Source organism: Buteo buteo, chromosome 26 (genome assembly GCF_964188355.1).
Source record: "Buteo buteo chromosome 26, bButBut1.hap1.1, whole genome shotgun sequence".
In the NCBI taxonomy this organism is placed as follows: Eukaryota; Metazoa; Chordata; class Aves; order Accipitriformes; family Accipitridae; genus Buteo; species Buteo buteo.
The window spans coordinates 9,928,020-9,942,478 of record NC_134196.1 but is presented as its reverse complement, the minus strand read 5'-3'; the positions used below and the strand labels follow the sequence as shown (position 1 = coordinate 9,942,478).

At 36.9% G+C, this 14,459-nt stretch overlaps 1 protein-coding gene across 3 annotated transcripts in view; it reads left to right on the top strand.

Annotated features, from left to right (window-relative positions):
- Positions 1-13,869, top strand: part of ACSS3 (acyl-CoA synthetase short chain family member 3) — a 90,107-nt gene extending 76,238 nt beyond the window's left edge. For 2 of the 3 annotated variants that reach the window (XM_075057972.1, XM_075057973.1), the window contains 5 exons: positions 8,425-8,506; positions 9,504-9,626; positions 12,286-12,385; positions 12,465-12,640; positions 12,937-13,861. In XM_075057972.1, coding sequence (XP_074914073.1) covers positions 8,425-8,506; positions 9,504-9,626; positions 12,286-12,385; positions 12,465-12,640; positions 12,937-13,002 — 547 coding nt within the window. In that variant the 3' untranslated portion in view covers positions 13,003-13,861. Of the gene's footprint in view, positions 1-8,424; positions 8,507-9,503; positions 9,627-12,285; positions 12,386-12,464; positions 12,641-12,936 lie in introns of all 3 variants that reach the window. The other variant, XM_075057971.1, reaches the window with a different exon arrangement.
- The last annotated feature ends 590 nt before the right edge of the window (positions 13,870-14,459 follow it).

The following is a 14,459-nucleotide window of genomic DNA, read 5'->3' as shown; positions in this document are numbered from 1 at the left end:
TCACAACATTTATGATGAAAGGACAAGGGAAAACGAAGACGACTGCAGCTCGTGAGAGTGTGCTTATATGAATGGTTTCTAAATTTACATTTTTTTGAGCTAGAATCTTTGGACATGAAAGATAATTAACCGAGGATTTATTCTGAAGTGAAAATGATAGCAGCAATGACCTCCACTTCCATTAGTAAGACCAGTCTGATTTAGTGACACACTTCTGCTTGCATTGTTCTCACCTGCCTGTAATTAATACACACTTGAAAATGTGTGTGTGTGTGTGTGTGTAATCATGATTAGCCATGAGAATTTTTAAAGTTACCTGTTCTCGTAAGGAACATTAGCAAAAAGAAATCCAATTTAAATTCCAGTACAGTGGGAAACTCAGTTTTGCTCTTGTACATTATAAAGATCACAAACCCATTACGTTTTTTTTATGAAGCAGTTGTTGGCACTGTCTCATTAGCTAGCATTATTCTTTATGTTCACTCACAACAGCAAGAGGACTACATTTGCCATGTACTCATTCTATCCAGAGAGTAATGCCTGTCAGTAAATTTCCTGGTAGATCCTAGTTACATTTCCTCTAGTGTTTGTATAGTTAATTTTGTGCCATAATAATGGAGGTTTATGAGATAAGTATTTACAAATTTGCTTTACTGATAAATATTTGTGTTCCATATTCAGAAAGAGGTAAGACAATGTAGATACATCATACAGTGATTCTGAAATGCTTTGCTTGTGTTGGTTAAATTGCATTTAAGAATAGTGACTGCATGAAAGGTGCTGCAGACCATTAATGTTGTGGGGGTTTTTTTGTGAATTTGGGATTAGTGGAGGAAGAGGGAGGAAACTTATAATGTTCTGTCAATAGTTAAAATGATTGAAATGATGACCCACCCCATTATATAGAGTAAAATCATGCAAAACTTTCTGTACAGTGCTCTAAGAGTGTAAAGTATTGAAAAATAATATTTATTCATGAGGTTTTATAAAGAAAGGGTCATGATAAACTTAGAGCTTTTCATAATTTTAGATTTTAAGTTAGCTGAATAGAAATGTGACAGGAGTTTGAAGCAAATACCATAAAGTTAATATCCTTCAATGGAAGAGATATTGTTCAGAATCAAGCAATCTATTCATAGTTTCACTATTTGTGGTACTGTGTTCAATCTTTATACAGTATTCAGAGAGCAAATAGACATTCAATAAAAAGCTTACTTATTTAGTATTTCTTATAATGCATTAAAAAAAAAAATAATCAGTGTCTACATGGAAGTCTGAAGCAACCTGAAGCCAGGAATGTAGTCATTAAGATGCACAATAGAAATGCTAACCAAAAGAGCTTAAAGGAAAGAAAAGGGAAAGAAAAAGATATAATCTTTCATAGCACAGCATATTACCTCGGTATTCCATTAAAGAAAATAAAGAAAAATCTTGTAAGACTTGATGGATCAGCATTTGGGCATTCTAACTTGGGATGTGCACATGAGAGAGGTCACAGCTCTCGTTTGCACTCTTCCCTTTCCCAGGAAGAAAAGGAGGCCGGGTGGCAATGGCAGTTTTTTTAGATAAGGAAAGCGAGGGGAGACTTCATCTGAAGCCAGAAGAGGGGTATATAGCCTTAGCTCAGAAGACAGACGGTTAGATAGAAGGTACCTGAGATGCCAAAACAGCCACTGAAGATCTTATCATTACATAGTGTCTCAGTAATGAATATTGTCAATTTTTCTCTTTTTGTAAGTGTGACACTATTGTTGTTCTGTGCTTTTAAAAGACTCTATACTTTTATCATTAAATTTTATCCAATGGTAAAGAACAAGACTCAATATTCTGAGATTTCCTTCTATGAACGTAATAATGCCCCAAATTCAAGTACTTAGATGTGCTAAGAAATGTCTCTCTTTGTCATATGTGATTGTTCTAGACTGTCTGAAGGGGATTAAGCTATATCTCCATTGCTTGAGTTGTTTTTATTTTTTGTCATTTTTAATGATGTGCTTTGCCATTTTGGAAGTGGTGTTTAATGTGTGGGTTGTTTTTTTTTTAAATATAAAACAAATTAAAAAATTACATAAGGTAGCAGAAAATTAAAGGCAACCCAACAGAGGACATGTTGCAGACTGGTCTGAGTAGCTTGGCCCCAAGGAAGATTGCTGGAGGGAGAAAAGCATTGCTTGCAGAATCATGTAAAGCAAGCGTGTCATCCTGCACAGACCACTTGCAATACATTCTTGTAAGTAAAGGCCATACAGTTAGGAACAGTGAAAAGTTGCTAGATTTATAAGATGAAGGACTGTGCCCTAGAAAGCAGTGACTTTCAGAGGAGCCTTTTATGTTACAGTGGATAAACCTCTGAATACACAAGATCTTTGAATGAAATGTAGCTGCTAGTATGACTAAGGCAATAAGATTCCTTGTTATTCAGTAGGGAAACTGAAAAGGAGCTAAATATTACTATCTGTGGATATGATGTTAGAAAAACCATTAATGCATTATGTTCAGTTTCTATGGCCATATTTCAAGAGACTATTGAGAAAGTGACTGGGTTTTAGAGAAGATATGAAAGAGAGTGACTTGAGTGCTGGAAAGCTTGGCTTAAAGAAACTTACAGATGAACTTGTGGTATGTAGTTCATCCAAGATCAGGTAAATGATAACTTTATCAAGGTCAGGAAATACCTGCAGGACAAAGAAATCTCTGAGAGTTGGCTGTTTAATCTAGCATAAAGAGATTGGAAGCTGAAGCTAGATATATTCAGATGAGAAATAAACCACAGTTTTAACAGTGAAAGTATTAAACCATTGGAACAACTTATTGGGAATAGGGTGGTTTTCTTTGACACCTCTAAGTCAAACCTGCATATCCATTTTAACCAAAAGTCACAAGATTGAGGCAGGATTTAGTAGATGGCATCCTTTAGCCTCTGTTACATGGGAGGTCAGATTAGATGATCATGAAGAATCTGTGCAAAAAATTTCTCTCCCTGCCAGCCTTCCACGTTTATCAGCTTTGTCTTTTCCCTTTATGAGTGAAACAACGAGTAGGACTTTCAATGTGAGAGCAATTTGGCCCAAGATAGGTTTTCTAACAGATCTCTGGCTGAGTACATGTGAGTAGCATTTGAACTTTCTTTACTTTTAGCTTTTAGCTTTTTCCAAGCTCTTTCACTAGTTTTTGATGGCTTTGTCTCTTCCCCACTAAACTGTATTTTTTTTCCTGCAAAATCCACACTGAGACCAACTACTTTTGTGACCCTCTTCAGCTAACTAAAACAGTGCTTCATGCAGACTGATGAATGTTTGAGATCCTCTACTCTTCTCTTACCTCTTCTCCACTCTTTTTCCTATGCTGTTGTTCCTAGTGTCTGAAAAAGCTTCTAGATTCCAGATGGCTTTAGAACTTGCAATCAAAAATTTTTTTGAGTGAAGTTTATGCACAGCACTACATAAATGCTGAGTAATAATATAGCTGCCAGTCAAGATGATTTAGCTCCATTCACAAGCCCAAACTCATTTAACAATGGCTTATACTTGCTTTGACTGGCTGTAATGAACAGCCTGTGAGTACCATTGTCTACCATAAAATAAAAGGATGGTTTTTTCGGAAACTCAGCAAGGTAGCGTCTCTAACAGTTTTTGACTTTCATTTGTACTTTCAGAAATCTGCTTTTCTGTGTAAATTATCTTTTGAGTGCTGTGTCTATAATTGCTTTGTTCCATCAAAAAGAAATCTTACACCATTTTGATAAGTGGCATCCTGAAAGGATGTGACACATGGAGTCAGACTTTCTTGGGCTAAGCTAAAGGTGGGCTGTTCTGTGTAAGGTCAGCCACCGTTGTATGAAATAAATGAACTGTGAACCAATGCTTAAAAAACAGATAATGATTGTCATTTAAAATTCTCTAGCAGAAAACAGTTACTGTGAAAGTACTTCAGACTTTTTTTGTGATGCTGCCAAGCTCACCTAATCTGTCTTAGTTTCTCCAATTTATAATGAAATTACCTTCTTATCTTTGTAAAATGTAACTGGAGTGGATCCTTGCAAAATGAACCCATATAATTTACATCATTAATTTACACAGTTTACCTAGCTTTCCTGATGCTGTTCTAAATGTATTCAACCTTGAAGTGAGAAATGGACCTGGATCTGTATTCCTGTAGTACTATAATTGTCATCTTAATTTCACTGGAGTAAATGGAGAATAGCATAATTTATACTGCTGAAGTTGTGGTGAAAAATTGGCATGAGTGAGATCAAAATTCAGACCTATTCATCTTTTTTGAGGTTTGCAATCCAAAGGTAAACTTTTCTCAAGTTCACATGTTTTGATTCAGCTCAGTGTTGGTTTTTTGGCTTGAACCTCAGCTTGGGTTTGAAACTGCCTATTCTTGCTAGTTAAACAGGATGAGTTGACTGTAGCTAGACTGATACAATATAGTTGGTAACACATATTTTAGAAAAAGGTGGCAAGCTTGTCTTGAATTTGTATTTGTTGAAGCTTGTGACTGTCCCCTCCAGAAGGAAGAAGCAATGAGGAGATAGAAGACGCTACCAGAGTTATGACAATATGAAAAATCAAAGCAAGAATAGTGTAAGGGTGGGCTTATCTTGGAACTAATTGTAGATGAAAAGGCTCAACACTGACTGGGTTATGGCTTGGCATGCAGCATGAGAGAATGTAACAGATAGCTAGAGAAATACAGTAAATATGGCCCAAAGGGAAACCAAGAAAAGCAACTTCTTTGTATGTTGTGGAAATGATGATGAAGGAACCTACCTCCTCCTGTCTTGGTCTTCTGTGGTCCTGTTGCTTGTGAAAGCAAAGCAGGACCATCTCTGGGGCAATCATGCTTACTTATGCATACCTGGCATTTTTTGGTCAATATATCCTCTTAATAAAAATAACCCCAAAAGGCCTTGAGCATCAACTCAGTGTTTGGACAAAGAGGCAAGAGTTTTTCAATACAGAACTTTTGTAGGTGTGTGCTGTTTCCTAGGGAGAATAGACCCAAAGCCAACATCTCAAAATGTTCCTTTATTATGGGGGGGTTGAGGAAAGGAAGAGGTGTTTGCTTTCAGGTTGCCATTATATTCTGACTATCTCATTTTCTCTCTTTGGGTCCTTGCACATAATTATGATCCAGTTCTGCTCTCTTTGGAATTCATGGCAGCATTCCCACTGAGAGCAGTGGGATGGAGGTGTTTTTGGCTCTGGGCATTTTAATTCTTATGTCCTGGCAAAATTCCAATACATGTAATTATTTTCTGGCAAGCTGAATTCTACCTTTATTAATTTCATTAATTATTTGTGTTTGCACAGCACCTAGAAATTCTAGTCAGTCATAATGCTAAGAACTTTACCATCACGGAAGAATTGTATGTGCCTATTGCTCTGGAATTATTTTGCCTGAAAGATGGACACATGGAAGATGGCATTCAGTTTTTGCTTTGTATATGGAATGGAGTCCAAACTGCAAATAATCTTTTACAGAAAGCCATGGAAGCACATTTTCAGATTGTGTCTGTATTGTGCTATGATTTGCACTATGGACATACCTGTGGTAGCCAGTAGTTTAGCAGTCTAGTTTCCATAGACTTACGAAATATGCACTGTGCATGTACTTATCAATGCAGTTTTCCTTTAAAAAAACCAACCACAAGAAAACCAAACACTGTGGCCTTCCCCCCCCAAAAAAAAACCCACACCCCCAAAACAAAAAAACCCACAACTAAAAAAACAAACACCACCAAATGGTGGGAGCAGGAATTATTTTTGGTGATATGTTACATACTTCTGGGTTTAGATTTCTAAACACTTGCAGTTACAGAAAGGTAAGTGCTGCTCTGATTTCAGCGATGAAATTGGTTTTTCTATTTAACGACTAACCGCAAAGTACTGAATAGAGCTGTGGAGAAATTATTAAGGACTTTGTCAATATGAATTGTCCTTTCTCTCCCATCACAAGCATGCTTCAGACTGTTAAATAAATTTAAGTGCAAAATGTGCAGTGACTGAGGCTGTTACGAATTGCTGTGCTATTAGCAACCAGGCAACAACCATAGTAACTACCATTCTGTAGTGGTTTTTCTTGAATCTAAACAAGAGATTTTTCTTTTGAACTCGTACATACACAGACACCAGGGTCAATATATTGTTTTTCTAATTTATTTTTTTCCAAGGCAAATACTCTATAGGTCATGTTTGTGTATCGCGAAGATGCGTACTAAGCTTGAAAGGCTTAAAATAGGCCAGTGAATTCCCTCCGGATGGGCAGAAGCCAACCTGCCCTCCTGCAGCCCGGGTGACTACCTGGGAAGTGTCTTGCCATTTCTGGCCTTGCTTTAACTATACTTTCAGGGAATGTGATTTATAGAATGTGTTGAGCCAGAACCCTCAGAGAAAATAGTAATATTTATAGTAGTATATTCTATTATGCTAATTGAGCTGAATTAAACTGAAAAAACTTGGGATTGTAAAAAATAATGGATTTGAATCATTACTAGATAATACGGTCTTTTCAATGTAGCTTGTACTATTTACAGCTGTCCTGCTTTCAGCTGGGATAGAACTAATTGTTTTCCTAGTAGCTGGTTCGGTGCTGTGTTTTGAGTTCAGCGTTATCAACATTCTTCGCATACTGATGTTTTCAGTTGTTGCTAAGTAGTGTTTAGACTAAAGACAAGGATTTTTCAGCTTCTCATGCCCAGCCAGCAAGAAAGCTGGAGGGGCACAAGAAGTTGGGAGGGGACACAGCCAGGACAGCTGACCCAAACTGGCCAACAGGGTATTCCATACCATGTGACATCATGCCCAGTATATAAACTGGGGGGAGTGGGGACGGGGGATCCCTGCTCGGGGACTAACTGGGTGTCGGTCGGTGGGTGGTGAGCAATTGCCCTGCGCATCATTTGTACATTCCAATCCTTTTATTATTGCTGTTGTCATTTTATTATTATCATCATCATTAGTAGTTTCTTCTTTTCTCTTCTATTAAACTGTTCTTATCTCAACCCATGAGTTTTACTTCTTTTCCTGATTTTCTCCCCCATCCCACTGGGGGGCGGGGGGGGGGCGGTGAGTGAGCGGCTGTGTGGTGCTTAGTTGCTGGCTGGGGTTAAACCACGACAACAGCAAATTTAGGTTAAAAAAAAAAAAGTGTGTGTGTGTGTATATATATGTATATATAAATATGTATATATATATATATACACACACTATTCTTTTTGTAAATGTGATGTTAGAAATGTCCATGTCACTGAGCTGGTAGCACCTATTCTTGTGACCTGAACTTCATAGGAGACTTGTAATGATACTGGTGTTTCAGTGCTAGAGAGAGATGTTGCCTTCTGGTGTCACAGGGACACTACTGCAGTAGAAAATAAAATACCCCTGGCTAAAGATTTGCTGGTTAGGTATGCAGACATATGCTAGTAAAACCTGTATAAGGCATGTATGATTCTATCTGTATAAATATGCTTGCTTGCATGATCATTCTCCCTCTGTTACTAGGGTTAAGCTTCATAAAATTTGTGTTGATATCCCCGAATACGTGTGTCATAGGCAGTTCAAGTAAGCTATGTTCAACTCTATCAGAGCTTTGAAGGAAGAAGCAACCACTTCTTTGTTAGCTGAGACTTCTGTAGCTTTTCTTCTTCTGGCAGATATGTATGTGGTGTGTCCCATATTCTGTCATGCCCGTGTCCTTGACTGAAGAATGAGTGTATAATATGCATTGAAAACTCAGCGAATAAACCCATCCAGAATTTTGGAGCTTCACTTCTTAAAAAAAATAAAAATAAGTCCAGTTATTTTAGAAAGTTCTGAAAGTGACTTGTATCAATATACTTTCAAAGAACTCCTCCAATAATTCCAATAATATTATGCACAGTTTAAATAAAGAAAAGCATTTTTGTTCAGATTCCCATGGCTGAAGTCATTCGAGTTATATCTTTTTACAGAAACTGAAGGTCTGTGTGTCTGATAATTCAATTAATATGTCTATGCATGTGTGAGTGTGTATGTGTGTTAGAGAAAGAGATACCTGTAATAACGAAGTTGTCTGTATGATAGCATATATGCACACATTTCTGACATACTTTTTCCTTGGAAATGTTGAAAGCTGGATGCTGATAACATATTTATAGTACGGTATATAGTGTTTACTAGACCAAACGTTTTACTGAATGCCAGAGATGCTTATGTTATATATAAGGTATGGCCTGGATACAGTTCAGAGCTATATGCATGTGATCACAATAAATATATGGTCTTTGTGATCTGTTATCAGCATATTATTAAGCTGAACTGTTTTATGATTGTATAGCCAATGACTATTTATTTGAATATGAAGTATGAATGGAGAGCATGAGTTGTACCTGTTATATCTGTGTTTCTTACTACTTCCCTCTGCTCTTTTTAATTTAAGGTTGCCTTTGCCTCCTGGAGCATTCTCCGGTCTTTGGGAAAATCAGGAAATATTCCAGGAGTTATATTTCCAAAAATTTCCAGTAAGAATTACGAAATGAATTATATAAACTTTTGGTAATCCTGTAGGACTGAATGATAGTAGATTTAAACTGGATAATATACAAAATTATTGTATCTTATTTTAATGGGAGATCTTTGATATATGTTATACAGTTAAAAACACTTCAAGGTAAAACTTTCGTCATCCATAAGCTTTTAGGCACACTTTTTTTTTTTTTTTTTTTTTTTTAAGATCTGAAACAGAAGTAGTAAACTGCAAGCTCCTGAGCCTAAAAGTTGTTTCATGTCATTTGATCTAATAAAAGAAACAAGCCTCACAACCTTAGACTAGCATAGCTTCAAATATGCTACTGCTGTTGACATGCAGTCATTCTAACTTAGTATCAGTCCAAAATATACACTTCCTCACTGTGCACCTAAATACATTGAAGGCTCCTTACTGCATTAGTTATGTTTCCTTGTCAGATTGACTATCCAAGGACTGGCTTCTTCCTTTCCTTACAGGAATAGATAGATTGGTCCTATGTGAATTTCCAAAACGGAAGGTTTGCCTCAATGAAGGTAAATGAGTGAATTGATCAGGCAAATTATTTTTTGTGTGCACTTGCATGATGATGATGATGATGATGATGTATGTTTGGATCCAGCGAACAGGAATATCCTTCGGAGCAATTTGACAACTGTCATTATATTGTAACCATTCCATTCTCCTTGTGTCGATTCAGGCAACATCCTTCTCCAAGCTGTCAGGGATCAAAGTAAGCAGAGTTGGAAAAAATCCAGGTTTATGTGTTGACTTCTGTTCTGTCTTAACAAAGACTACAAAACCTTTCTGGAAAGGGAGCTGCATGGTATATTATGATGTAAGAGTGGTGAAAAATATTACAGAATTAAATCTTTCAGGCACCCAAACTGTATTTCATTTGAAACAATCAGTTTTGTTTGTTGGTTTCATGGGAGATGAATGGATGTTCCTAGTACTATTTCTGAGTTTATTTTTGGTTGTGTTGTGTTTAGGGATATTATGATACCATGGATGCAGGTTATATGGATGAAGATGGCTATTTATACGTCCTGTCTCGAGCTGATGATGTGATCAATGTTGCCGGACACAGAATTTCAGCAGGCGCAATTGAAGAGGTTAGTGTTGCCTGACAGTAAAATAGAAGAGTGAGAGATGAATAAAGAAAGCTGAGACTGAAAATCTCACAAACTGTCTCATTTTCTTTCTGCTTTCTTTGATTGCATTTCCATTGGTACTTTTAAGCAAAACACTAATTGTTTCAGGTCCTTCCTGTTAAGGTGCTTTCCAGTACCATAATAAATTTAGTCAACAATAAGCAGTTTGTACCCTGGGATTAATAAGAGAGGCATGATTTGATATTTGAAGGTTGAGTTAAGGGGCAATATGGTAGCATGGGAAGCGTTCCTGTAAGCTCTGATAACATATTTATTTGGGAATACATTAAGATAATGTAGGGTCAGTGTGCCAGGTAGTTTCACCAGCTACTGTAGTTACTTAGGAGTAGAAACTTTCATTCCTAGAATACAGATTTTAGTTGTGGTGTTTTTTTAAAGAGCTTGGTGTTGGCTGAATTCTTTTCACATAGACTGGCATCCAGTGCTTTTTCTCGATTTGAAGAGTTTCCTTCACAGTTTCTTGAGACCTGTTTTGTCTCTTATTGTATGAGCAGTGTTAAATGAACAATGAAAATTTCTGTAAAAACCCCCTGCTGTTAAATTGAAAGTATTAATGTAATACCCATTCAGCTCAAAAAGTTGAAAATAGTGCAGTTCATAATAGTATCTGAATTTCATATCATTGTTCACTCACCTCTCTGGAACCACTGTGATTGATTGCCAGTTACAAATTTCCCTGATGACATATCAATTGCTTATTCAGGGAGTATAGGAAAAGGTGTGCTGGGCACGTACAAGGGAAAAATAACTTTTAAGAACTCAGAATTTAACTGTTCACTGAATCACAAACTAATCTGTTAGTCATTTTTTTGCTTTATAATGTCTATTAGCCTAGTGACTATTTTTTTAAAAGGCTAGAAAACTTAAAAGAGGATAGAAGACATTCTGATTACACAGAAGTGAACAAATTCAGGTAAACATAGGCAATCCTTTGAGGATCGGTCAGCCAGGGAGCTGAACCAGCTGCTGCCCTGACTTGGGTCTATGGAGACATAAAGGTGGTTTTCAGTCCGCTTAAACCTCTTTCCCTTTGAAGTCAGTTTTCTGTGTTGCTCTACTAAAGCGTGGCAGAGAATCTCATCCCCACCCCTGACTGCTCGACTGCTCAGGGGCTGAGCTGGGCACTCTTTCTTCACTTCAGGCTGAATCTGAAGCTCCTTTAACAAATGATGAATTGAATCCCCTTCTCAGCTGTATTACCTTTGTATCCAACATCCCAAGCCCAGTGTCTGTTTTTCTCCCTGCTAGTTAGGTCTTTCCCCTAGAAGCAAAAAAATTTTCATCACTACAAAATTCTAGAAGCTTTTCTATTCACCTTTTGAACAAAGCTAAAAAACAAGAGTGTTGTTAATGCATGCACAGCAAATTGCTAGTTAAATGGGAAAGTATTAACAAGACCGCAGTTAGCTCTTCAGTAAGATCAGTAAATACAGAATTAGAGGTTCATTGAATCGCCATCTAATTAAATGACAGTCACCTTGTTGAGCAAGTATATTGTCTGCATTTACATTATAGCTGCATTACAAGCTTAACAAGCTTTTCCTTAGTGCTTTCACTAAGAATTTCAGCTTTACTATGTTCCAAACAATTAGTTTCTTTGTCTAAGGTATCTATTAGTATCATTGGAGCTCCATGTTTACTGCAATGCAGTAGGTGTTACTGTTTACCTTGCCAATCAGTGAATGTTAGCCGTTAGGGTAACCTCAGCTTGTGTTGATCTATCCATCTCTTTTTTCTGTATATCTATGGTGTCCCTGCTTGCCTTGACTCTGAAAAAACCCAAATCAGTTCTTGCCTATCTGAGGCAACAGACTTGAAATCGAGGAATTTAGCATGAGAAATCCTTTTTCCTATGTTTCTGTGAAAAACTATAGTTACTCTAGTTGTAGACCTTACTAGTCTACATTTCCATAATGTAAACTCCATAAGAGTTTAATATATTAGTGCTACTGTCTATCACTTGTATAATACTGTAAATGTGTAGTAGGAAGGAGGGGACTCTTGTTTAATTCCCTTTTTTGTCTAAGGAGGCTGAGACCTAGCGTTTCCAAGAGAGTGAGCTGAACTAGGCTAGCTGCAAGCTGAGGTTGGGCCTCTGTTGCTCTTTGGTTGGAACTATGCCTTTTGTGCAGCAAAGAATTGAAAAAGACAGGATTCAGAGAGCATGAACCAATATACTTTATAGCCCTGTAGTAGGAGTGCTGCTGTGGTTTTGGTCCTTACTCCGCACACTTAACTTCATGTTATTCGTAACGTTAGACTAATGTTATTTGTTCCAGCAAAGATCTCACTAACAAAACCAAAGATGTGATACCCTACCAAAGCTGTCAGGAAATCACCTTTGCTTTGTTCTATATTTGTATCTTGTGTTACTGTAGTTTTTATTTCTCATGTTTGTTTGAAAACTAGGCATGTGTGTGAAAGTATACACACGTGCATCTGCAATGTGTAATTGGAATCCTGAGGTGTACTGATTAAATACTTCTTGCTGTCAAAATGTAGGAAATAAGTTTATTTTTTATGTCCATGCCTATGGAATTTTTTCACTGAAATGTTCAGTTATTATTAGTTCAGTTCAGTGTTGTTTTCTGTCCCTCAGTGTGTTCTCCTCCATCACGCTGTGGCAGACTGTGCTGTTGTGGGCCAGGAGGATCCTTTAAAAGGACATGTTCCATTTGCGCTGTGTGTACTGAGAGAAGGTGAGAGCTCACTCATGCTGATGTTACTTAGACTTGCAAAAGTCCCAGAAAAGGTAAAGTATGTGAACTTCTTCACTAGGTGTAAAGACAGAAGAGGAGAAGATTTTGGAAGAGGTTGTTGAGCAAGTTCGAACTAACGTTGGTCCAGTAGCAGCTTTCCAGAAGGGGGTGTTTGTGAAACAGCTACCGAAAACACGCTCTGGCAAGATACCACGTTCAGCTCTTTCTGCACTTGTCAGTGGAAAGCCCTATAAGGTAAGCTGGAGGTGTATGCTTTAATGAATTAGGCACACGTGCACATCAAAGACACAACATCATGGTTTCGATTCTCTAGACCATTCTGCAACTGGTCCGTGACTTCAGGTAGTACATTGTATTTTATTTCTACTGTAGCTTACCCAAAAGATTTTTTTGTTCCAGAGCTTTCCAGATACTTTTTTCTTGATTGCTTTTGATGGCTAGATTTAGAAGATTCTCTGAATGAAATTCTGTTTTACTGTTGAAGGACCACAATCTACTATTACATGCTTCTGTATATTCTTCCTTTTCAGATAACACCGACCATTGAAGATGCTAGTGTGTTCAAACACATTGAAGAAGTGCTAAAGAAAAATTAAATGGGATAATAATGTTGATAACAAACGTGTCAGTTACTGAAGTACAGAAAGAGACTTTCTGTTAGGAAATACCACATTTTAAAAACTAGTAATGATTTGGGTCTAAATTTTTTTACTTCAGAAATGTTTCTGTGTTCTTTACCATATTGTGACAGCCAATGAAGCATACTAAAGTCTCTGCATTTTGTCATTATATGCTGATATTAAGATTGCTAAGAATTACAAATTGAATTCATACATTTCTGTAGCCTTAAAGGGAAGGAGTCACTGGATTATCTGTCTCATATGAAGTCATGTAACCTTACATTTCAATCCATTATTGTATAATGTGACCAGTAACTTGAGTTTGGCTAAAACAGTTTACAAAAGGTAAGTCATGAAGTGAGGACAGTAATAAATAGAAATTCTACTGTGAAAATTATTGCAGACATAAATTGTCCTCACTTCTAAATTATAAGCCTTTATATCTTTTAAATTTTTATAAATTTTAAAATTAGTTTTCTTGATCCACTGTTGTTTTTTCCTAAGTCTTTCTGCTATAAATTAGATTCCTATAATTTTTTTATTCAATACCTTTGTGAAGTGTCTTTTTTGTAAAATGATAGATAATTTCTGGCTTTCAAATCTGTGAAAATCTTGATTTCTCCGTAGTAATATTCAATAAAAACAATGTATTTTAAATGAAGGCAGGCATTTACCCTTTGCATTTTCTGATTTGGTTGTTGTGGCTTGTATCATTTATGGTAAGGCTAACCAGAATGTGCTTTTGCTGACATAATCAGACATTTCAGGCTCACTGAGCTATATATAACGAGGAAATTTAGTAAATACAGATACTCGGCAGCCCATTCGTGACTTCATAGGCTATTTCATAATAGTTAGGGGGTTCTCAACAAAGCAGGGGATGGAGGATATGCTCCCTACATGCACTACTTCTCAAGCTGCAGGTTTTTAATTGAACAATAAATGTAAAAATCCTATTTAAAATACACGTTCACAGAAAAGTTTAAAAGCAGAGAAGTTACTCAAACTCGACAATGCTTTCCTGAGGAAGAAACAGTAAGCCATATGCAAATTCAGATGATGTTGGTATAAAAGAGAGGTTCTGTACTTAGGCTAAGCTAAGGTAGAATTTAAGTCTAGACATATTTTGCTATGGCAGTGTGTCCTCAAAAGAGTCCAGAAATACTGTTACCCCCTGTTGCGTAGAGGTAAGGATAATAGCCCTGTTAAGGGATAAAATAAACCAGCAGATTGATGTAGGAGCTAAAAGGTGATAGGTGCTAATTAACATGAGCCATACTCCAGTGTTGCCTTGTGCCTGTAACCTTTTTGTAAAGTCAATGAGCTCTACCAGTTACATAGGAAATAAATAAAATGTCCATGTGTTTTTTCACTAGGGACTGCATGCAGCTGAGCCAACCGTGTTGAAGCAGGTCATACAGTGATATAATAAA